Genomic DNA, 25084 nt, shown 5'->3' on the forward strand with positions numbered 1-25084 from the left:
TCAATGGTCAGCGGTCAGGAACTCTAACACCCTGTAGTCCCTCTTTGTGGCTAAGAACCTGCATTTATAGTCCTTTGTCTTTTTCTTATTCTTATGCTGTGCCCTGGTATGGGTGGTGTAATCAGCTGAGGAGGGGGAAAGGGGAGAGAAGGAGGGAGACAGAAGACCGGGACAGGAGAGTTAAAGTGGGAGGTGGATCAAGACTATGTGAGTGGGGGGAGCCACACAGTGTAGACACTGAATGAAACGTGAGACAGTGGGTGTAAGGAAAGGCATTTAGACTGAAGCGGAGTGCTAGGAGGGAGGAAGACCGGAAAGGCATCATGAGAGGGGGAGAACCACAGAGCGAACACCAAGGGGTAGGTTAAGCGGGACCTGAGAGGAATGTAAAGAAAGGTTGATAGCTGTGAGGGAGTGAGACAGGAGGCACTTCCTGTGCTAAAGTAAGAGCTGGTACAGAAAATTAGATGGGAGGGGACAGAGTGGAGGAAAAGTTGCAGGGAGAGTAGCAGGGGCAAGTGCTGTCTCTAGCTTTAGGGTACAGATGTAGGAATACACCATTTATAAAGATATCATTTACAGTTGGGGTCCATAGGGAAATAGCCATACTGTCGATTATATATTAAAAAAGGGTAAGTACAGAGGACCTCCTGTCCATATGAATTTTGCAAACACAGCCTCATCGCACCCCCTCCTAATGGTTAAAAAATTAGTGGTGAGCACAACTTATACTTTTTTTTGTTGTACTTCAGGTGCTAAACTGAGCACAGTAGCAATGTATCTTTCACCCGTTGGGGTTTCCTAGTGTGTGCAAGTGAATGATGCATTTGTGTTCCATTCTGGAGACACACCTGGGCTGTGTTAATATCAGGATGATATGATATCAGGAGATAGCTCTACTTGTTTGCTATGGGTTACTGGAAGTGGGCTTAAGACTTTTTATTATATTACTCTGTCTGTGTGGGATATAAGTGCAAAAAATAGCGTTTGCATCTGATTTTTGCACTTTGTATTTTGCCCCACATTTATTAAGAGGCCCAATATCCATTTAAGAAGTATATCTGCTAGAGTCAAGCAAAAGATTATACATGGTTGTATCACCACCATGTGGTCATTTGTGATAATACAATTTAGAGTTGAATAATTTAAATAAAAGAGATGTCCTTCCTATAATGTAGAGCTTTCTGAATATTAGATTTCTAGATAAGGGGGAAAGCTATTAATAATTAAGGTGATATTTAAATATAAACAATAGGGCTGGTGCTAAGATATATAGATGTAAATAAAGAACAGACACAACACCTATACAAATAAATAAAGAAATTCAATACCATTAAAGCATCTATAGTACATCAGGCAAAAATATCTTATAGAGCAGATTAGATCATATGAATTGTATATCACCATCATTTCATTACTTCCAGAGTCAAATTTCCAAATTCGGCTTTACAAATATACCAGGATGGGATTTGTCATCCAGAAACCCATTATCCAAAAAGCTTTGTGTTACGGGAAGGCCGTCTCCTATAGACTCAATTTTAATCAAATAATTAAATTTTTTCTTTGTAAAAATAAAACAGTCCCTTGTACTTGACCCAACTAAGATATAATTCTGGAGGCAGAACAATTCTATTGGGTTTAATAAATGTTTCTATTACTTTTTAATAGACTTTAAGAGATTCAAATTATGGAAAGATCCTTTATCGAGAAAACCCCAGGTCTCAAGCATTCTGGATAACAGGTCCCAGGTTAAATTAAATCAAGTTTTTTTCACGCTTGTGATTTCTTTTTACCTCTGCTAAGATTTTTTGAACTTTGCTGCTTGCTCAGCCAGTTTTGCCACAGAAACTCAAATTTAAAAAATTTGACAAAGTCGCAATCAACTACTGTATGTTTTTTGCACTTGGCTCCTGCCCCCATGTAATAGAATTGCTGGTGGTTCATTATAGAGCATGTATACCTGCATTCACAGCTGCCCCATCTCATTTCCACCTGCCCCCTTATGTACGTGTCATTCAGATGTGCAATCTGACCTGTTCTATGGTAGTTAGTAAGGAACAGGCTGGCTTGCATCTACCAATGTCTAGGGTGATTGTTTGCTAAGATGATACGTCAGCATGGATACAGCCCCATTGTGATGGCACATATAAAGTTCACAAATGGAAAATGTACAGGATATGTTCCTACCGATGCCATCCTAGATGCCATGTGTTTGTATCTAAGAGAGAGTCAGAGATTCAGTTGTTTGTGTGATTAATATTAGTATTTTTAAAAAAAAATATTTATAAAGTGCCAACATCTTCTGCAGAGCTGTACAATGGAATCCTTTATTATTCTTATATATGATCAAGAGAAAGTAATAAGGTTAAGAAAAGAACTAGGATTTAACTTGATTACATATATCAAGGAAATTAAGTATCAAAATTAGAAGGGAAAGGTAAACAGTATCAAATGAAGATGAGAAATATAGGTGAATAAAGATAGATTTCCTGGTCATCCCCAGGCAGCATATTTAAAACATATTTAGGTTGCACTCACCGTTCCCATGTTGGATCCGATTACCGGGTGCAGTTCTGGCAGATTCTCTCCACCTGAAGCCCTAGCTGTTAGCAGCCTTGGCTGTGTGTGCAGATACCCTTTGCGACAGTGGGTTTATTAGCCTGTTGCTAGTCTAAGCGCAGTAACGTCATGGGGCTCGTGGCGGCAGATTTAAATTTTGCTTCTGAGCTGGTGTTCTTGGGCCTTAGTAGTGCTGCATGGTAATGGAGCCGGCTGCCCCCAAAAGTGTCACGTCCAGAGCTTCTGGGTGAGTGTAACCTACAGTATTCTACCTCCCTTCTTACTTCGAAAAGATGTGCTATATTTTTATACTCACAGTGAAGAGACGGGTAATGAAAGATTAGTGGAGCTCATCCTTGCTGTAGCGTGTAGGCCGCAGCTCCCGCGACAGTCCGGCAACTCCAAGCCGGAATCTGCAGACAGTCTCTGTATATCGCCGATCAGCGCTGGCCCAATCTCCACAACAGGAATCGCTACACATTATCTTTGAAAAGCGGCTTTTATTTTGGCTCAATAAGTGATAACAGGCAGTGGGTAAGTGGTACAAACTAACGTGTTTTGTGTCCTTCCTATTGGCACTTCATCAGTTCCCAAAATAAAAGCCGCTTTTCAAAGATATTGTGTAGTGATTCCTGTTGTGGAGATTGGGCCAGCGCTGATCGGTGATATACAGAGACTATATTTTTATACTGTTGTCTAAAAGGGATAAACGGCATGGGAGAGAAGATAAGAGTGGCACTAAAGTTTGTAAAGCCTGTAATAATCCTGCTATCAAGAATAAAAGATTGTGTCAGGAATGCCTGGAAGATTATATGTCTAGAGATTTGAATAAGAATCCAGCTACTATTCCTGTTGTTCAGTCTGATAATACTTCTGATAGACCTTCCACATCATCTTTCTGGCAAGTGGATCAGTGGGTGAGAGAGGCTGTTTCAGAGAGTATTAAAGATCCCTGTGATGGTAGAGATCCAAATTCTTCAACTTATGTCCAGATTGCTTTATCTTCAGAGGATGAAGGAGAATGTTCCCTTTCTGAGGAAGATTCCCAGTGTTTTGAGACAAAGCTTGTTCCGTCTTTGATTAAAGCAGTCAGAAATTTGAAAATGCCTCAGCCTGAATACTGAGCTCTCTTTGCTTAAAAGAAAAAGGCTGTGTTCCCCTTACATCCTGAAGTAAAAGAGAGGTTAAATCAGGAGTGGATCAAAGGTCCCAGAAAGACTCCTATGGAAGCAAAGATTGTGTTTTTGTACCCCTTTACTTCAGAAGATTTGGAGATGTGGGATAATTCCCCAATGGTAGATACTCCTGTGACTCATTGTCTAAAAAAACTGCTCTCCCAATTGTTAACATTTCTGCAATAAAACATCCCATGGACAGATGAATGGATGGAAACAGAGCTTAATAAGTAATTTCTGACGGCAGATGCAGCCTGAAAAACGAGCAGTATTATCTCAGTTTTCAAAGCTATTTCAATCTGGGCAGGTAGTATTGAACAAGCAGTTGCAGAAAATTCCCATAAGGAGAGAATTTCAGGGGCTCTTTTAGATCTGCAAAAAGCAGCAGAGTTCTGTCTGGAGGCTGGTGTGGATCTTTCTAAGCTTTTGGCTCATAACATGATGTACTCTGTGACTGCTCAACAAGGTTTATGGTTGCGTTCTTGGTATGCAGATACTGCCTCCAAAAATACTCTCTGTAGATTGCCATATGAGGGCAAGCGCTTGTTTGGGAAAAACATGGATGATATTATATAAAAATCATCGGGAGATACAAGTACTTTTTTGCCTCAGACTAAACGTTTTTTTGATCCTAAAAGGTAGCCAGAGAAGGGGGCGTTGAGGCAGAGAGAGGAGGCCAGATATTATAGATTCTGGTCAATCCTTTTTTTTCGCTCAAAAGCTACGGATTCCAGATTCTCTAAGCGTCAGTCTAAGCCCCAATGAGACGAGGTGACCCTACCTCCTCCAGTGGGTGCAAGGCTTCTGGATTTTTTCAGGTTTTGGCCAAAGAGATAAGACGACAAGTGGGTCATCTCCATAATCGCAGATGGATACCATTTAGAATTTTTAAGAAAACCCAGAGCAAATCAATTCATTCTTTCAAGATCAAGCCCATTCTTGGGCTCAAGAATACATTTCACAGTTTCTGACAAAGGGTGCCGTCAAGCATGTGCCTCTAATCAAAGAAGTCAAAGTTTTTATTCCCCTCTCTTCCTTGTAACAAAGTCTTCGGATGAGCTGCACCCTATCCTGGATTTGAGGAAGCTGAACAAATTCATCAAGACTCAAAAGTTCAAGATGGAATCTTTGAACACTATACAGGCAGCAGTGCATCCAGGGGACTGGTTAGCATCACTGAATCTGAAGGATGCATATCTCCATGTACCAGTTGCAAAAGAGCATCAGCAGTATCTCAGATTTGCCTGGCAGGAACAACATCTTCAATTACAGTGCCTTCCATTCGGGCTTTCCACATCTCCCAGAACATTTACCAAGGTGTTGGTTGTCCTCATAGCGAAGATGAAGAGAGAGGGCATAGAGGTCTACCATTATTTGGACGACCTTCTTATTGTGGCAAGAGAGAAATCTATTCTACTCCAACACATCTCCTTAGTCAGGAGGACTCTCATATGCTTTGGCTGGATAATAAACAAAGAAAAAAATTCTTCTGGGACCATCTCAAACAATTATTTACTTGTGCTTTTCAACAGCAAGATAGGGATGGTGTCCTTGCCACAGCAGAAGATTTTGGTGAAGGTGGCGAGAGCCAAACAATTAATGTCTGTCCCAGCCCTTTTGGCCAGAGTATATGGCTTTTTTGGGTCTTTTAACATACACTTTCGGGCTTGTGAAGTGGGCGAGATGGAGGATGAGGCCCATTCAGAGGTGGTTTATCTCTCACTAGAATCATTATCACCAGAATTGGTCGCAGGTAATTCCTCTGTCCTTAAAGGTAAAGAACCATCTCCTTTGGTGGCAGGCAGAAGGCCAGCAACCTTCGCAAAGGATATTCTCTGGCAGAACTCGATTGGATAGAAGTCTTCACCGATGCATCAGGTTGGGCTGGGGAGCTCTTGTGAAGCTTCTCCAAATTACAAGCGCACACCCTGGCCCTCCTGAAATTAGAGTACCTGGGGCCCAGCGAAATAGGGGATCGGCCACCCCCTCAGAATTCCAAACGAAGAAAAATTCACTGGCACTCAAGTACTACTTGAGTGCCAGTGAATTTTTCTTCGTTTGGAGCTCTTGTGAAGGTCATATCAGTCCAGGGTCAGTGGAGTTCAGATCTCCCATCCAATGTGTTGGAGTTGAGGGCTATCCAGGAGGCTATCCAGGAGGCTCTGAAGGTCTGCCAGCAGGTTCTTCTGGGGACGACAGTAAAGATAAGAGCGGACAATGTTTTGGCAGTATCCTAGTGTCAGTTTACTAGACCAATCATGTGCTGGGCCCAGAATTTTCTCCTGGATATTACAGCCGTTCATATTGCGGGAGTTTTGAATCATAAAGCCAATGTTCTAAGCAGAGCCTGAATGGAGAGGGGAGAATGGGAGCTCAAGAATATGATCTTCGAGTAGATAACCTCAATATGGGGTCTCCCCAAAATAGATCTGATGGCTTTAGAGAAGAATCACTAGATCATCAGATCCACGCAGGCAGCAGGAATGGATGCCTTTTCTCAGAGCTAGAAGAATCTTTGGGCATACATCTTCCCTCCATTTTCCCTAATCTTCAAATTTTTGAGGAAGATATTAGTCTCACAGATGAGAGGCTATAGCCATAATCCTAAACTGGCCCAGGTGTCTGATCAAATTGTTGTTGATCCAGCAACCCCTGAAGTTACCCTTGATGGAAGATCTAATAATTCTGGGTCCTTATGTTCACCCAAACCTCAGAAGCCATATTGCAGCTTGGAGGTTGAGAAGTCCAGACTAAGATTACATGGCTGTTCAGATCAGGTTATTAATACTCTCATCAAAGCAAAAAGACCTGGAACTGTTACCACTTACCATAGAATTTGAGATCGGTTTTACTCTTGTGCCAATGAAAAAAACACCATAATCCTTTTGCACCATCTACACCTATGATCCTTGATTTTCTACAATCAGGGTTGGAGTACAGCTCGAGTTTAAGTTCTCTGAAAGTTCAGGTATCAGCCTTATTGGCTGTTTTAGGTGAGAGATGTGCTGAAGATCCATTAGTAGAACAATTTTTTAAGGCTTTTGTCAGGATTAAACCTCCTGTTAAAAGATCCTTGGTACTTCGAGTACTTCAAGCCCCTCCTTTTGAACCCATTGAGAAGATACCTCTTTGGTGACTATCCTAAAAGTCAGTCTTCCTGGTGGCCTTAACATCGGCCAGAAGACTAGGAGAGTTACAGGCATTATCGGTGGAACAACCCTATATTGTCTTCCATGAGGAAAAGGTAGTTACTTCCTTCCTACCAAAGGTTGTCTAAAGTTTTCATCTAAATGAACCAATAGTTTTACCTGCCTTTCCAACAAACAGTGAATGGAATGCCTTAGATGTGAAGAGATGCTTTGAAATGTATATTCAGAGAAATAAGCCTCTATCAAAGTCGCAAAAGCTCTTCATCATACCAGCAGGCACTAGAAAAGGAGAGGCAGCAGCTAAGGCTATGTTGAGTAGTTGGATTGTGAAAGTCATCAGTATAGCCTACAAAGAGCAGGACAGAGAGTCACCTAGAGCTGTAAGGGCACACTCAACCAGAAGTATCGCAGCCCCATGGGCAGCAGAGGCAGGTGTATCAGCAGAGTAGCAGCTACCTGGGCTTCTTCTAACATGATCATTAAACAGTTTGTTAGATTTATTTTCTTAAGCGGATGCCCAGTTTGGGCGGTCAGTGTTGTCTGTTTCTCAATAATAAAGATTGCATAATTAACCCGCCCTTGTACTGCTTTGGTATAACCCATGCATTTTAAATATGCTGCCTGGGGATGATTAGGAAATTGGAAAATTGTTTCATATTTATCGTAATTTTCCTTTCCTGGTCATCTCCATGGCAGCATGCCCACCCTACTAATAGTTGTTATTTGTTTTTCAGCTTTAAACTAAGACGAATGATAGAGACTGTGGGGAGATATTTATGCTAATGAGTTGGACGTTTTCACACTGTAATCAGTAATATAAATAATCGACACCAGTTGTTCTTTGAACAATAACTGAACTAATTTATCTACAACAGATCCACATCGGAGAATAAAGCAATGATACAGAATTAATTTGGCAAACACAAATTTGCAACAAATTTCCAAGTTTTGCCACAAGCAAATTAAATCGCTAAATTGTGGCGACAATTCACTGGCAAAAAATCCGGGGAGTCAAAAAAAAAATTGGCGCTCGTCAAAATTGGTATGCGCATAAAAATTTAAGTGCGTCAAAATTATTTTGACGTCCATTGACATTAATGCATTTCTACCAAATAGTCACATATATTGAAATTGACTTCAATGCATTTCGTGACTTTTTTGTTGTTTCCCGGTAAATTTCAGAATTTTTTGGTGCAGCCAAACTAAACTGCACAGATTCACCCATCACTATACAGAATAAAACAATAGTGTAGTCAATACATAGTCACAATTAAAGAGCATTGGCAGCACAATCCCTATGTAGAACGTGACTTGAGGGGTGTATGCTGTCCACCCAGAGTTTCCCCTGTTTTCTGTGGGGACACTTCTTATTGTAACCCAGGTGGGAATCTATCTTGTCTCTATAACCAGTCTCTGGTTTCCTGACTAGGCAATGCCCTTGGGATCTAATCCCTTCAAGTACTCCTTGGTGGAGCTAAGAGCTGTTTATATAGTTAGCCCTAATCTTTCTCTCTCTCCTAGAAAGACTGGTGACAGAATCTAGCTACCACTTAATAGTCCTGCATTAATGCAAATTCCACAGGGAATAATCCCAAAAACCACATGGCTTTAGTCATTATAAATTATTACACAGTGCCGCTTAACACTCAAACTTGGGATAACTAGGGGTTATGCTGCGAACCAGGAATGGGGAATTACTCCCTTCATCAGACTAAGGGCCCCTATCGTGGCCAATCTTCAGGGCACGGCTGTCCAACAGAGTTGACCACTCCCTGTTTTTAAACCACACCCACTTTAAACCACACCCATGTTACCACAAGATCATGTCCACATTAATTGTGGTAGCACACCAAAAAACCAAATGGTTGGTGCTCACTGTAGGGATATCACTTAACACTCATATGTGAAAAAAGTTGTCATATTAAGACATACTGTAACAATACCTGTGCGGCGGGGTCGCCCACCGCGCCATCGGCGGGAACGCCCACTGCATGGTCAGTCTCCCTCGCAGCCATCTTAGGTGGCACCATCGTGTTCGCACTGGCGCCGGCTCTCTAGGGCGTGTATGCCGCGCCTCCTTCCTATTTAAAGGTGCTGGCGTAGTGACGCCAGCGCGCAAAGGCGCGAATTTCAAACATATAAATAGCTGCCCAGCATAGCAATGGTTGCACATGATAGAACTCTGTTTCTAGTGGTTTCTGAGCCTAGTGCATCTGATCCTGTTATTCTGTTATCTTGATTATCCGTGTTTGACCCTGCCTGTATCCTGACTACTCTGAACTCTGTATCCTGACCCTTGCCTGCCTACGACAACTCTTCCTGCTTAACCCCTTGATTGACAACCCGGTTTGACCCTTGCCTGCCTGACGATTCTGATATCTGCCTGCCTCGACCCAGCCTGTCTGACCATCCTTCTGCCTAATCCTTTTGTACCGTGACTTTCGGCCCAAAAAGACTTTGCTAACAGCCGTGCCCCTTTGCCAGCCAGAACATCTCGCCTTGTACCCCTCGTTAAGTCCAGGTGGCACCCAAGTAAGCTGAGGGCTCCTCCCTAAACCCAACAGTGGTCACACTACTGGTGAAGCCGAGCCGAGACCAGGGTGCTTGGCACTTGTTCTGGTATTGGGTACCGGTCGTGACACATACCCTTAAATCTATATGCCTCCTCTTCCATTTGGATGACACAGCACCCCCAGCACATGATTAAACACCTTAGGGCCTCTATCAATAATTTATTTTCAAATACTAACAAAACCCAAGGCAAATACCAGGCTTACATTCCACAAGCACAGCACGGAACACGCAGGCAGAGCAGGGCACAAACAGACAGAGCAGGGCACATGCAGGCAAAGTAGGGCATGCGCAGGCAGAGCAGGGCATACGCAGGCAGAGCACATGCAGGCAGAGCAGGGCACACAGGAGCATAGGGCAGGCAGAGCATGGCACCTGAAGGGAGCATAAGGAAGGTAGAACAGAGCAAGAGACAATAATATGTACTACATACAGTGACATAGTGCTCGTGTTCAATTAGCATTTTGTATTAAGTGTAAACAGGTGAACAATGTGGGCAGTTTCAATCTGGGTGTAAGGTGTGAACAATTTAGGGGAGTGAACAATAGAGGTGTCACAAGTGTGAACAATGTAGGGGGATCACAGGTGTGAACAATACAGGGGATTAGTCTGAATTTGACGTTTAAACAATGCAGGGGCCAGTTATCACTGTAGTGATTCCATTTAAAGTTTACACATGGTAAACAAACACAGCAGGTAGGTGGGGGGCCACACAAAGGGGGTTGTGGGCCGCCAGTTGGACAGCCCTGCTTTAGGGGAATGCAACGTAAACGGGAATACATTTAACAGTCATTTACAGTAACATAGCAGGTAAGATGGAAAAAACGATCCATGCCATCTAGTTCAGGCAAAGGATCCCTATATGAATATCCAAATTGTCTCTATGAGGGAAAATAATTTCTTTCTGACTCCAGACTACATCCACAATCAACTTTGTACTATGGTTAATTTCACTAATTTATGTACTAATTCACAATTTTTCACTTGCTAAAAAGGCATCCAATCCTCTAAAGTATATGTCCTTACAACCACTATGGTGAAACTGCACAACTTCACAGCTCTTAATGTAAACAACCATTCATTTGAAAAGATCTGCAAGAGAAAACACAAGACCTACATTATTTTCAGTTCAAACCAACTTTTACAACAAAGGAAGTCACTCTCTCCAAAAAAGATCTAATTAGTCACCCCACCATGGTCTCCTGCATAGTTTAACATCAACAGCCTACTAGCACATCAAGTATCCATCATGCTACTCTTGAACTTTCGTCAGTAGGCTGTATCATTTTAGATGGCAGTTTTATGAAAATGTTTTATTCATATAATGATTTGGGGGTTTTGTTAAATCAAAACACAAAACAAGACAGCAGCCACAAATTGTTGTCCAAATACTCTACATGAAAAGGTCAGAAACTGCCCATGTGCCAAAAAAAGATATTATTTCAGTGGATATTTTTCTAAGGAAGTGCTTTTTAGATGTCCACAGCTAAGAGGCAACATCTCTAATACAGAATGTGGTTGAGGGCGAGGAAGGAAAGGCATTATCAGAAAGTGGATTGCAAGGACTCTTCATGCCCAATGGTCTGCTGCTTGCCTGGTGCTAGAGTACGGCATGTGGTGGAGCGAGTGGGCAGGTAATTGAGAGGGACTGTGGAAGACCCGCTGGTCAAGATACACATAGGTACCAATGACAAAAGTTAGAGGAGGGGGGGGAGTCCTCAAGAATGATTTTAAAAAACTAGGTGGAAAGTTAAGTGCGAGTACTTCCAAGGTAATTTTCTCAGATATTACCCGTGCAGAGCCGGGCCAACCCGGGCAGGCGCCCTAGGCAGCCTGCCCAGTTGCTGCGCCGTCTTGGTGCATGCATGCACACGAGCTATGCGATTGTGCGCATGCACGAAAAGACGCTTGTGCACATGCGCGAAAAGACGCTCATGTCGCATGCTCGAAAAGACGCTTGCACGCATGCACAAATAGATCAAGTTCCGCAGTGCCGGTCGGCAGATAAGGGATCTGACTAGGGGTAGAAGTACGTACGTGCCTGGGGCCCCTCCACCTTTGCGCCCTAGGCACGTACTCTGCCTACCCCTAGTTCCGGCCCTGTACTCGTGTAATGAGCAATGTTAAAAAGGCAGCACAAGCTTAGGGAGATTAATGTGTGGCTGAGATATTGGTGTAGGGAGGAGAGCTTTGGGTTTCTGGAGAACTGGGCTGATTTCTCAATCAGCTACTGGCTGCACCTCAATGAGGATGATGCAGCTGAGAAGATGGCTAGAGGGTTGGAGGAGATTTTAAACTAGGTGTGGCAGGGGGGGTGCAGTAAAGGATTATGTGAAAGATAGTTTAGATGAGGTAGCGGGTATAGTAAGGGAAAATGGGGGAGTAGATTTGGTTGGGGCTACAGTTAAGGACAGGGAGGACCACATGTGTATATAAAAATTCTCACACTGGTACAAGTAGTAAATGTATGTTTTCAAATGCAAAGATGAGAGCTGGAGGTGCTGGCACTAGAGGGGAAATATGTTGTGATTGTTGTTGCTGAAACATAGCTGAATGAGTCAAGTGACTAGGCAGTAGTGAAGGGCAAATAAATTCGCCAGGCACGAATTTCCGCGTTTCGCCACCAGCAAATGAATTTAAGAAAATCCGACTTCATCAAAAAAAATGTAGGTGTGCATCATAATAGCAGTGTGCATAAAAATTGTTGTGCGTCAAATTTATTCGGACGCCCATTGACTTTAATGCATTTGAACAAAATAGGTGCGCGTCTAAAAATTGTCATGGGTGTCAAAATTGACGTTCGTCAAAATAATTTTGAAGCCCATTGACTTAAATTTTTTGCCGTTTGTCCTGTTTCGCTTTTCTCAAAAATGAGAGAATTTACTGCGAAATCCACAAATTTTTCGCTGAATCGAAACAGGACAAATTCACCCATCACTACTAGGCAGTTAATATCAGTGGCTATACTAAATTTCGGAGGGACAGAGGCACTAGAAAAGGATGAGGTGTATGTCTGTTTGTTAGGCAGGATTTAAAAGCTAATATAAAGAAGGAGGTGATGTTAGAAAAAGAGAGAGCTGAAGTTATATGGGTGGAGCTTTTCACTGATATATAAAGAGTCCAGTAAATTCATTGTAGGAGTATGGTATATAGACCCTTTAATATAAGTGAAGAGGAGGAGGCTAAGCTTCTGATTCAAATAGAAGAGGTGCTAGTTGAGGAAAGTAATAATGATGGGAGGATTTTAATTACCCAGATATTGACTGGAGCAATAGCACTGCCAAGACAGTTAATGGGAACAAGTTTCTAAACTTGTTGCATGACAATTTTATGGCACAGGTTGTTGAGGAGCCAACCAGAAACCATGCCATACTGGATCTCGTGATCTCTAATGACCCATATAGCAGATGTGCAAGTAATTGAACCCCTGGGTAAAAGTGACCATAATGTGATCTCATTTAATGGGTCAGAGTTAATTCAGTGAGAAAGGTTTATCACTTGAAAAATCACGAACGAGGTGATAACTTTATCTCACAGATTATCACTTGAAAACTCTATTGAAGTCTATGGGATAAAACTGTAACTGAATTTGAAGAAACGTTTTTTCTTCTCAGATTGAATCTTATTCATGACTTTTCAAGTGATAATCCATGAGATAACTTTTTCTGACTGAATTAAATCTGGCCCAATGTCGGGTGCAAAAAGCAAATATACACTGGGGCAACAAAAACCCTGAATTTTAGTAGAGCATATTTTAGCTACTTAAGGGCTGCCCTTCAGAGCATTGATTGGGGTATTATGTTTTCTGCTAAAAACACAGAACAGCAATGGTTGTCATTTACAATTATATTAAATCATTACTGTTCTCAATTTATTCCCTTAAGAAGTAGATATAGAAGCAGTGTTGGACTGGCCCACCAGGATATCAGGAAAACTCCCGGTGGGCCCAGGTGTCAGTGGGCCCTCTTGCTTCTAACCATTTGGCCTATTTCATGGTCATTCCCTATTTCCTTTATGGGGAAAAAAGAAGCTTGATAATGGAAAGGCATTTAACTACAGGTCTGTGGGGACTGAAGCTGCATTTAATCAACATAAGCACTTTAATAAATGTTGTAAAATAGCAATCCGGAAGATTGGAAATGAGGAGCACATTGTAACAAAGGCTGAGACTAACCCCAAAAATGTTTTTTTAAGTATATTGTGGAGGACAGGTGTCTGTGCTACTTTATTATCTCTCAGGTAAAAAGTCTATTTTACTGTTATGCTGTGCATTTTCATTTATTTCCTTGTTCAGCTATTTGCAAAACCATATATCACAAACTGCTAGATGAAACCAAGTTACAACCTCTCCAGGAGTCAGTCTGAACACGTCATGACGGCTTGTGGTCATGACACTCTGCACCTGCTTCCTGAGATTAAGACTGCACAAACACACTCTGAATAAGGACATGTTGTGCCATATGCTATGCTTATTGGCTAAATAGCTAAACCACATACATCCTGAGCTACCACTCAATTCCCTATTTGACTATATAATTCTCTGTGCCTTAGAATAAAGCAGAAGAAGCATTTTGTATACTGAACTTTCTGTGTCAGTGTCATTCTTCCGGTCTAGACCTTTGCACAAACTAATTAGGACGGGAATAGATACTCTCAGGACTGGTTACGTCCCTTAGGGACTGGTTACGTCCCTAACAATTCTACCCTCAATCTTCTGATTCGTTTATCCGTAGCAATTTTGCATGCTACTGTAAGAGCTTTTAGCTCCTCTTCTTGTGAGGACAGGATGGTGGGGAAGGCTCCTGTCTGAAGTACCTTATCCGTGGTGGTGACTGCATATCCAATCATTAAATTTTCCAGTATCATCTGCAAATCTGGATCCATCCACAAACATGGTTATATCTGGGTTATCCAATGGGAATGCACTAACTGTGGGAAGATGGGCCGTTTCTTGTAGCATAAGTTCAAAACAGTCATGTGCATCATGTGCTCCTTTCCCATTCCTTATGTTTTCGTTGTCATCGTCTATATCCTACTGTATTCCCCCCTCAGGAATTGGCAGAAGTGTGGAGGGATTGAGGATAGAGGGTGATTTTGTCGGGTATAAGGAGGGAGCATTGAAGGCGGAGATGGCGGTCGGCAGACATGTGCTTTGTTGTAAGAGTTGAATCCCAGATCATAGAACACCTGCATCATGCGGACCTTGTATTTCTCCACGGATTCCGCCTAATCTTGGTTGATGTCCTGAATGCTTATAGCCTGATCAGCCAACCTATTCTGTGCCCAGGATTTAATTTGCTCACAGAATTCCACACCGGATTCATAGGTTGTGTCATTTACAACTTTAGTGTTGTAAAGAGAATATGTAATCTATCTGCAATATCTGAAATGGGTACATTGAGTATACATATTTGGCTCCTATAGATGAGAACCCAGGGCAAACCACACTCTTGATACTGCATCACACCTCCCCCCTTTTGAAATGTGGGTGAGACCATGTGAGGCAGCAACCAAATATGGTAACAGAGCACGGGGTGCAACAGGGCAATCGCCTAAACGGCAAACAGAAACATCACCACTGGGAGTTTGTGTGCACCCGTCTTTAAGCCAATGTTCCTTCTCTTCAGGCTCCACTTGGTCCTGAAGGGCTGATAAAACAGCACTAGAGGGAACAGATAGAGTTGGTTGTTTTACAACACATGCTTTAAACATTTTATTATACAATGCTGCCTGCTTCGCAGCTACATCAACATGGGCATTACCTTGAGCTACAGGGTCAAAGAACCCGATATGGGCTTGGTACATAATGACTGCAACCTGCTTTGGTAGTCGGATTAGGCACTACCGGATGGGATGCAATAATAACTTTGTTAACTGCTGTGAGATCCTGAAAAAAACACCACTCATTCTTCCCGGGCTTTTTAATTGGCAAGATGGGCTGATCTTGTGAATTAACACTCCCCTCTCAAGTAACCCTTGAATGACTGGGCGGATCCCCTCTACTTGCGCCCTGGACAGTGGGTGCTGTGAGATTTTGGGCAGGGAGGGGCCCTGGGTTTACTTGTTTGGACACAGGTGGGATGGATGACATCAACTAGACATCCGTCGGTGATAAAGCCCATACATCACCTAGGACACATTGTAATTCAGGAGGTAGGTTCCTCCTTAGACATTTCTTTTAGTGACAGAAGATTTGCTGTATCTGGGGCATTAGTCATCTCAGACACTTACTGAGGTGGGACAGACACAAACACTGCATCCTGATTGCAGTATATGTTGCACCCTAGTTTACAAAGGATGTCCCTACCTATGCAACTGTCAGGGATGGGGGCAATGATAAGAAAGGCAGCTAGTGTAAATACGGGACCCCTACTTGGGCTGGGTCAACAGGGTTAATGTCCCAATTCATTTTAGCTAGCAGATGTTGGTAATCTGCTGGACCACACACATGTTTGATTACAACTAACATATCAGTCCAATTAGGGTTATGGGCACTATGGATAAACAAGAGTTCCTGTCCAAATTTGAGTGGATTAGTACGGGGTTGTGAAACGTCTTGAAAAATCCTTCTAAGATTTGGTGCTGTGTGTGTGTGCCCCCGCCTCTCCCCCCCTCTTCTCTAGTTTGTACTGTATGGGCGGGGTAGAGCTAGGCTGCGGGGCTGAGAACTGCCTGTATCAGCGCTGCTGTTTTCAGCACTGAAAGATGAATTGTCTCTTCTCACTATTCTCTATTTTTCTAACTTAACCCTTCTGCTAGCAGCTTTTCTTGTTCTTCTCTTTGCTTTCTATTATGGGAAGCATTCCCAGTATAGGGGGCTGACGGCTCTATGTATGCCATATGAGTAACAACCACTCAACTCTTGTAGGACTAGAGCTTCTAATACATCACTTTAACTTTACTATTTGATTTGATTATTCTTTGTTCAGACCAAAATTCTTTTTGTAAGCATTTAACAACTTTGAACTTCAGCGGTCTCTACAAGACCCTTATCATGTAGCAACCCTCTCTTCTCGGTTAAGAGAAGATGACATTCTTCCGGCTGTAGCCGGGGGCCATTCTTGGTCAAATTGCATTCTTTCGGCAATCTATCATATTTTCTTACGTACCTTTTACCCACCCGGCCTGCCACTAATTCACATGCCGGGACCCCCTCACTCATTGTACTGATGTTTTTGTCCCATTATTACTCTTCAGATCCAGACCTGGGCAGTGACCAAGGGGAAGATGGCCACCAGGGAAACTCAATGACGTTTTAGTTCTCCTACTATCTGTCCTTTTTCTGAGGCGCCATTATAGGGCGGTGGCTGTATATTTGCCATGCAAGGGAAAGGTAGTTCTCTGTGGTACAAATACTTGATTTTGCCATCTGGCTGTATAACCCTATCCCCAGACCTAATACAAAAAATACACTTTGTGGATAGACAAGGAGTACAGACTGTATTGCGCAGGGTTCTTCGTCAGTCTGTATAATGATTAAATTGATACACACAAGTAAAAAAAACAAACATGACATAACTGAGCTCATGACATTGACATGGACATTGACACAATTTCAACTCTGGTGGGATGTCTTTACTGGGTTTAGTCAGATACGAACAGAGATAGTATAATACGTCCTCGGGCACTCCGGAAATGCCAGGACAGTCACACACGGGCTACTCCTCTTCACCTCGTTGTACTGTCCCTTTGACGTATATAGACACATCGCCTCCCACTGGACACAGTTAATCAGTTAGGAGGGTCCAGGGTATGTCTATCTAAATATATATTCACAGACAATCGCCATCACACACACGTTACTCCACAAAAACTCACCTTGTCTGTGCCGCCTCTCACTGACTGGGCTATGCCCCCCCCTTGGCTGCTCTGGACTTCTCCAGATTTCGGCAGAGACAGTGAGAGGTTCAACTGGTATATATTTTGGGGATATAATATATCACCCGATACTATCTCTTTTCTCTCCGTCCAGGGTCCCTTTTATTTTTAATCCAAATCACCCAGAGATGAAGTAATATATAACATAAACAGCCGGCAATGATTACAACCACAATCACAAAACATAAAACAGGGCAATAGATACTCTTATACAGGTCAGGTAAATGGCACCAGGCAAGATGTTACCTGTCTTTGCTGGCTGCTAAAAGTCGATATTGGGAACAGGCACCATCAGCAGTAGGTATAGGTATGACACAGGTAAGAAACTAATAACATAGGTCTTACCTGTGTCCCGGAGGTGATCAGTCTCCGTCCTTTTCCTCTACTGGGCGACTGCTGTCCGTGGCATCGGCTAGTGGTCAGCCAGAACCTGGTGCCCCACGTTGGGCGCCAGAATTGTTAGGGACATAACCAGTCCTGAGAGTATCTATTCCCGTCCTAATTAGTTTGTGCAAAGGTCTAGACCGGAAGAATGACACTGACACAGAAAGTTCAGTATACAAAATGCTTCAGAGAATTATATAGTCAAATAGGGAATTGAGTGGTAGCTCAGGATGTATGTGGTTTAGCTATTTAGCCAATAAGCATAGCATATGGCACAACATGTCCTTATTCGGAGTGTGTTTGTGCAGTCTTAATCTCAGGAAGCAGGTGCAGAGTGTCATGACCACAAGCCGTCATGACGTGTTCAGACTGACTCCTGGAGAGGTTGTAACTTGGTTTCATCTAGCAGTTTGTGATATATGGTTTTGCAAATAGCTGAACAAGGAAATAAATGAAAATGCACAGCATAACAGTAAAATAGACTTTTTACCTGAGAGATAATAAAGTAGCACAGACACCTGTCCTCCACAATATTAATAGTAAAAAGCTGGGAGATGAGAGTGTGGCTCCTTTGAATAATGGTGCCAATATGGTTATAACAGATACAGAAAAGGCAAATGTGTTAAATCAGTTCTTTTATTTGGTGTATACAATAGAGGAAGCAGCATTCCCAGACTCACCTCATAGCTGCACTGATGGTTCAGCTCAATCTAGTGAGTGGCTGACTCAGCATATGGTTCATAAAGCTTTACTCACAATTAATGTGAACAAGGCGACAGAATCAATGGAATACACCCTTGGGTACTAAGAGAGCTTAGTTTAGTTTCAGACCAGCCTCTATTTCTGATTTTCTCAGTCTCGCTTTCATCTGGTATGATACCTATGGATTGGAGGAAAGATGATGTAATTTCTATATTTAAAAAGGGATTACAATCTGTTAAGGGATTACATTAAAAATTATGTTCTGGAGAATTATGAGCAGTAATCATCATGGCATTATAAAGGATAGGTTAAATCTGAGGTAAGTAAGATACTGGACAGTGGGGGAGCAGTAGATGTGATTTATTTGGATTTTGCCAAAGCATTTGATACAGTGCCCCACAAACGACTGCTTTCTAAACTAAGGGCTGTTAGACTTAATTAAGTTGTTTTGCACATGGATAGGATAGGCCTGAAGGAAGAAGTAGTGAAGTCAAATCCAGGCAGAGGACAGTTCAAGCAGCAAGGTTCTTAATTGATATAACAGGCCAAGGTCAAGATCAGGAATAAAAGTCAGAAGCAATAATAACACACCCAGGAACACACAAGTTGAACCTATAATCGGGCAAGGTCTGTAGGGCTCTGGTGTCTTTTAAAGGCTGATTTTCGTGCCAAACGAGCTTGATGACATCATACACTGACGCGTGTTGGCACTGCACATTTTGACGAGCAGGCAACGTGTGTCGCCTGGGCACCACCATCTTGCCAGCAGCGCTGAAGCAGGAAGGAAGCTCCTTACACCTGCTGGCTGATATATTAGATTGGATTAGATTAAGAAGGAGTTGGATGGCTTTTTAGTAAATGAGGGAATACAAGGTTATGGAAGATAGCTCATAGTACAAGTCAATCCAGGGACTGGTCCAATTGCCCCTCTGAGGCATATTAGAGAGGCTTCAAATGGGGTTGTTGCCTTCCTTTGGATCAGTTAGCAGTTAGGCAGGTTATTCAGTTTATATGTCGAACTTGATGGACTTCTGTCTTTTTTCAACTTAACTTACTATGTTACTATGTAAAACCTGGAAGAGATAATTGTCCTGTTCAATATTGCAAATGTTCAGTCCTCTGATCATTAAACTTAATGGCTTAACCAGTGAATCCTCCCCAATCAGTGATATTTATGTCGCTATTTTTTCTATTCAAGAGAAATGCTGCTTATAATGCTGCTTTTGGGTAGTAAAAACATTTCAGATATTTAAAATGCAATCATCTAGATCTAAAGTTGGATACATGCAAAAAAAAGTAAATATAAATTTCAATATAAGTTCATGGTGAATTCATTTCAGCTATTGATAGAGCTTAAGCTGATTGTAATTAGAGGGAAATATGACATTGCTGGTATTTATAGAGACATGGATGGATGCAATGTTTGATGTACTAATCTTTGGAAGTATACATTGCAAAAGAGACAGAACAAACAAACGATATTTTAGAATTTGCGTAAGCCTTCAACATATTGAAAAATGACGGGTAAAACAGCAATTACTTCTATAGTTTCAACAGATTTAGCTATTATTGATTATGCAGATACATATTATTTGTCTCTGTACTTGCCTTGTAGGTTCTACTAAAGTATGCAGCTAGACTGAACTAAAATATGAGTCATCTTAGACATTCACTGGAGAATACTTCAAATAGTTTACTCAAAGGATAAAACTCCAGAATTCCCACATTGGGTTGCATCAATAAGTGCACCACACTTGCACCCAGTTAATTTGTAAACGCTGTTTTAAATTAGTACTATTTCAACCAGGATTCCCACATTGGGTTGCATCAATAAGTGCACCTGACTTGCACCCAACGAATTGGATACAAACACTGTATTAAAGGAATACTATTCCATCCAGGGTTTCCACACTGGGTTGCATCAATAAGTGCACCAGACTTGCACCCATCAAATTGAATGCACACAACTGTCTTTCTGAAAATTGTAGATGCAACTTGGATCCTATTTGTATTGAAATGCAAGTGTATCTGAGTCTATTGATGCACCAGGCTAATTGTGTTATGGCAAAAAAACTCTTTATTATGGTAAACATTTCAGATGGAAAATTACACCAACAAAATCCCACACAATTCATCCAAACACCTCCTAACCACAATTATACAATATACCAACAGATTTTATATATATATATATATATATATATATATATATATATATATATATATATATATATATATATATATATATATATATATATATATATATATAATCAAACAGAATGGAATGCACAACCATTAGTATGCAGAAACCTGGGTGCTAGTCTGAGAAGTATGTAGACAAAATGCAGGGATTGACAGCACTCCAAGGAAATATATCAAGTCAATAATTCAAATGAAAGTGGAGATTTATTGGTGATCCAACATTTCGGCTCCGCACAGGAGCCTTCATCAGGGAAAGAAAAGCAGTGCACAAGTGTTTGGGGGTTTAAATAGGGTAAAAAATTAGCCATTTTTTGGGACTTAGAAAAAATTTTGGGAGTTAGAAAATTTTTCAACTTTTATTTTGAACTTCGCCTGCTCTGACCTGCCGAAGTAAATTCTGGCGAAGGAGGTAACGTTCACAAAAAAAAAATCTTAGTTAGGGTGAGAAGTTGCGCTAGGATATGCGCCAGGGTCACTGATAGTAAATTTGCGAAGTGGCAAAATTACGTCACGCTGTCGAATTTTCCCCAGCGTTAGCCACTTATAGGCTGAATGGAATTGAATTAGCTTGCCATAATACAAAATATAATTCAAGGAAATACTTTTGTATCATTTTACTGCCAACAGCCTAATTATTTATTGTCAAAAGACTTAGATATAATTAACCAAATAAGAGTACACAATCACCCTGACCTTATCAAATTTGTTTGATTGTACTTGGTGTATATATATTTCTGAAATTCTGCTGTTTGCTAGAAGGTTAATTTGGACTGGAATAGAATCGCCTCATCATAAAAAAAGAGTCTCATCATTTAATAGCAATTCACTTTTGTTAGCAGACAAAGGTAAGTAATACTGTATGAAGTTCTCTCTGTGTTTCATTTACTTAATTTCAATGGATAACCTATTTCATGCTTAGAACTGTATCATGTGCTTGTGGCTATTTAATTTTACATCAGAGACTCAAATTTTATGCAACATTCATACAATACATACAATCTATATATATACATATATATATATATATATATATATATATATATATATATATCCCATATTGTTTTCTTTATCTTCCTCTTAAGGTAAAAGATTGCAGGATGTCCTTTCTCCATACTTTTGCTCTTTTTTGTGGTGTATCAATAATAGCAATCAGTGCTCAGATGAGCAAGGATCCTGAACAAAAAACATGTGCTTTCATTACATGTGAATCCATGGGAAAAGTGGGACCACCAGGCAAAAATGGACTGCCAGGAGCAAGAGGGGAGAAAGGAGAGCGAGGTATGCAGTATGACAACATGCTTATTTATTATATTATCAAGACATAGTTAAATCGAGAACATGTATGTCTTTTACAGTTTAGGGGCATAACAATAGGGAAACAAAAATGTATTGGAAGTGGAATATAAATGGGCCTGACCAATTTGATTAGATGTCTACAAAACAGAGGCATTTATTGGACGGTAAACAGAGTTTGGTTACACCACTACCTAACGTCAAAATTAATATATTTTGGACAATGTTCTACCTAAACCATCTGCCCAGTGCATGCAACAAAGAGTGAAACTACATTATTTATTCAGGTGCACCAATCCTTTACAGAACAAGGGGATTACAAAAGATCATTGTTGAACACACAGCTATAGAGAAATTCAGTTTATTTAGAGTTACGTTTGTTTTACAGCCACAAATGTAACATTAAGATTGATTAACTCAATTCCTTCTTTTTTAGGACTGCCAGGGCTGAGAGGTCCAGCGGGGCCACAAGGACTTCCTGGGCCAATGGGGCCAAAAGGAGAACAGGGTTCACCAGGTCCAAAGGGTGACAGAGGAGAAAGTTCTGCTCCAGGTACTAAACATTTAATTTTTAATGTCAGACTAAGAAACAGCAGTTTTTTTATTACACCATATGTTTAATAGGGTCAATGTAAGTAGAATATTTTTGATAGAACATGAAATTATGATTTACATAAATATGATTACTCCCTTAACTTCAAAAATGGAAACAGGGGCATGGCAGTAGAGGGTGCATCCCATCAGGATCCCAGATTCTTGGAGAGAAATAGAATAATAAGAATAACAAATGGTTGAATAGGGTTGAGATTAGCGAACTGGTGGTCAGTTGGACATTGTGTATGTGTTTGAGGAGGAAATTAAGGGGCCATGCACCACATATTGCATCAGGGTCCACAGACTGCTCAATAGATGCTGATTGTATTTTGATGAGATGCTTGATTGAGAAAATATGTTCATAGCAGCACATACTTATAAATGATTATCAGTGTTCTAAATGTTAGAATTTTGCATTCATTAGTACTATATTTCTAGAGATTTACCCTCTTCGCTAGGAATAATTGTATGCTATAACTTAATGAATGTGTTTGTCTGTTGTATGAGATGCTAGTAAGTGGAACTACTGAAGCACTACTATATTTTATTCTATTTACAACAGTACATATGTGATAAAAGTCTATTAATATCCACATAAATTTCATGTTTTGTTTTTCATTTTTATTAGCCGTGGAAGCTCTTAAACTCCAAATATCCTCACTAGATGGACGGCTGAGTTCATTGCAGTCGAGACTCGAGACTGAGAGGAAAGGCAAGTATATCATAAAGTGTTCAGATAAACAAGCCAATCTAATATTCCAGTATATTGAAATTTGAATAGAAATATGTATGGTCAGTAAATATATATATACTAAACTGAATCTTGCTGGGTCTTTTCTACTGCATGTGCATGAACAATAATCAGTGCTATGGATGCCTGGCAAGTCAGGAGAAAGTTAAATAAAACACCAGTGCAGTGCTTAGACTTTGTTTTCCATAGGCTGATGCAGCATTAGCCCTGGGGGGAAATGTAGCAATTTATTTAACTGGGGGTGCCTAATATGTTGGAACCCTCCAGTAACACAGGCTTTATTTTTCAATATTTTTTATTGCCATTTATGATAATAAACCACCAAAAATACATACAACATTATGGATATGCAAGACCATGTTACACACAGTTTATAGGTTCAAGACAGGTATTATTGGTTGATACAAGAAATAATGAATACAACCAATATACCGTAAATAATCATAAATAATGCAAAAAAGGGCAAAATGAATAAATCAGAAAAGGAAAGAAAAGAGAGGAAAAGCAAAGCCATGACCATAGAAAATATTCTTTAAATTAATAGTTTGAGAGACTCCCATGATAAATTTCCATTACTAGCACTTACTACATGTTTTAAGAATTTGATTACTTTTGTTTTCAAAGATAATTTAAAAGCCAACCAGAAGAAGCATTACAATTTTAATTACAGTATCCTGTAAAGCAAGAAAGGGAGTATACTGATAATTAGTATTATAATGATTGTATATTAACTTCTAAACAATAACATTTTCCTTATATAAAGGATTCAGCTTTAACTCTAAATGTTGGTATTTCCAGGGCTTATGAAGACACCCTTACACATTAGTCTTCTTATCTGTTTGTAAATTTGTCCATACCTCACAACCAGTCTATAAATAATCTTGAGAGGGTTGCAAGAATATACTCTTGAGTTAGGGAAAGCTGATTAAACATAGGCTTTAGACATCTTTTAAAATACTTATGGGTTATGTCTGTTTGTCTCCCTCCATATTGCTTTTTATTTTTTGGAAAATTAGTGCTGTCCCAGGGCTATATAAAAATTTTTTTTAAATACTGTTGTATTTTTTCTTTACTACAGCTTTTTTATTTGCGAGTGGAACAAGCAGTGCGGGCAAATTCTATGTGACAAATGCACAGGAAGGAAATTATTTTGATGGAAAATCTATCTGCAACAAGGCTGGTGGTCAGCTGCCTTCCCCAAAGAGTGCTGCCGAGAATGAAGCTCTCGCAGTATTATCTGCACGCCGCAAGAAGCAATTTTTCCTAGGTATAAATGATTTACAAAAAGAAGGCACTTTTATGTATCCAGACAACAAAAAAATTGGCTACATTAACTGGGACGCTCTTGAACCCAATAATGACAAAGGTGTAGAAGACTGTGTTGAAATTTACACCACTGGAAAATGGAATGACAAAAGTTGTCAAGAAATCCGTCTTATTGTATGTGAATTTTCATCCTAACTGATGAACATACTGCAAATTATACAAGTAAATGATGCTTCTGGCATTTAGTAGTACTTTGCACCTTAATGTTAAAAATGTCATTTATCAAATCTAATACAATGCTCTAACCCAAATAAATCAATAAATCTGTTTAAAATCGATTAAATTTAATTGTTTTCATTGCGTCATAGTCATCTTCTATATATTCACAAATTAATGTACTGTAAATGTATCTGTGGGATGATTATGGTTACAGTTATGTACAGCTTTTTTACAGTTAAGAGGTCAACCCCCCTCCACAAGTATCTAGCCTGTTATATCATATACTGTATGGTCCTTTAATTGTCTTTCATATTTAGAGTAAAGAGTAGAGTAATTGAGGT

At 40.5% G+C, this 25084-nt stretch overlaps 1 protein-coding gene across 2 annotated transcripts; it reads left to right on the forward strand.

Moving 5' to 3' along the window:
* The first annotated feature begins 287 nt into the window (after positions 1-287).
* Positions 288-24862, forward strand: LOC108696985 (pulmonary surfactant-associated protein D). Of its 2 annotated transcripts, none has more exons than XM_041568939.1 (5): positions 288-359; positions 21703-21898; positions 22350-22466; positions 23136-23219; positions 24337-24862. In XM_041568939.1, the coding sequence occupies exons 1-5, from the start codon at positions 324-326 to the stop codon at positions 24717-24719; spliced, it is 816 nt and encodes a 271-aa protein (XP_041424873.1). In that variant the 5' UTR covers positions 288-323; the 3' UTR covers positions 24720-24862. The 2 variants fall into 2 exon arrangements, with proteins under 2 accessions (XP_041424873.1, XP_041424874.1); XM_041568940.1 differs by lacking the exon at positions 288-359 and adding an exon at positions 21141-21465.
* Positions 24863-25084: the final 222 nt, after the last annotated feature.

The sequence above is a fragment of the Xenopus laevis genome, chromosome 7L, assembly GCF_017654675.1.
Source record: "Xenopus laevis strain J_2021 chromosome 7L, Xenopus_laevis_v10.1, whole genome shotgun sequence".
Taxonomy (NCBI): Eukaryota; Metazoa; Chordata; class Amphibia; order Anura; family Pipidae; genus Xenopus; species Xenopus laevis.

Coding starts and splice junctions, on each gene's coding strand:
- LOC108696985 (XM_041568939.1), top strand. CDS start 324: ATGAGAGGGGGAGAACCACAGAGCGAACACCAAGGG. Junction 360..21,702: donor CACAGAGCGAACACCAAGGG/GTAGGTTAAGCG, acceptor CTTCCTCTTAAG/GTAAAAGATTGCAGGATGTC. Junction 22,467..23,135: donor AGGAGAAAGTTCTGCTCCAG/GTACTAAACATT, acceptor CATTTTTATTAG/CCGTGGAAGCTCTTAAACTC.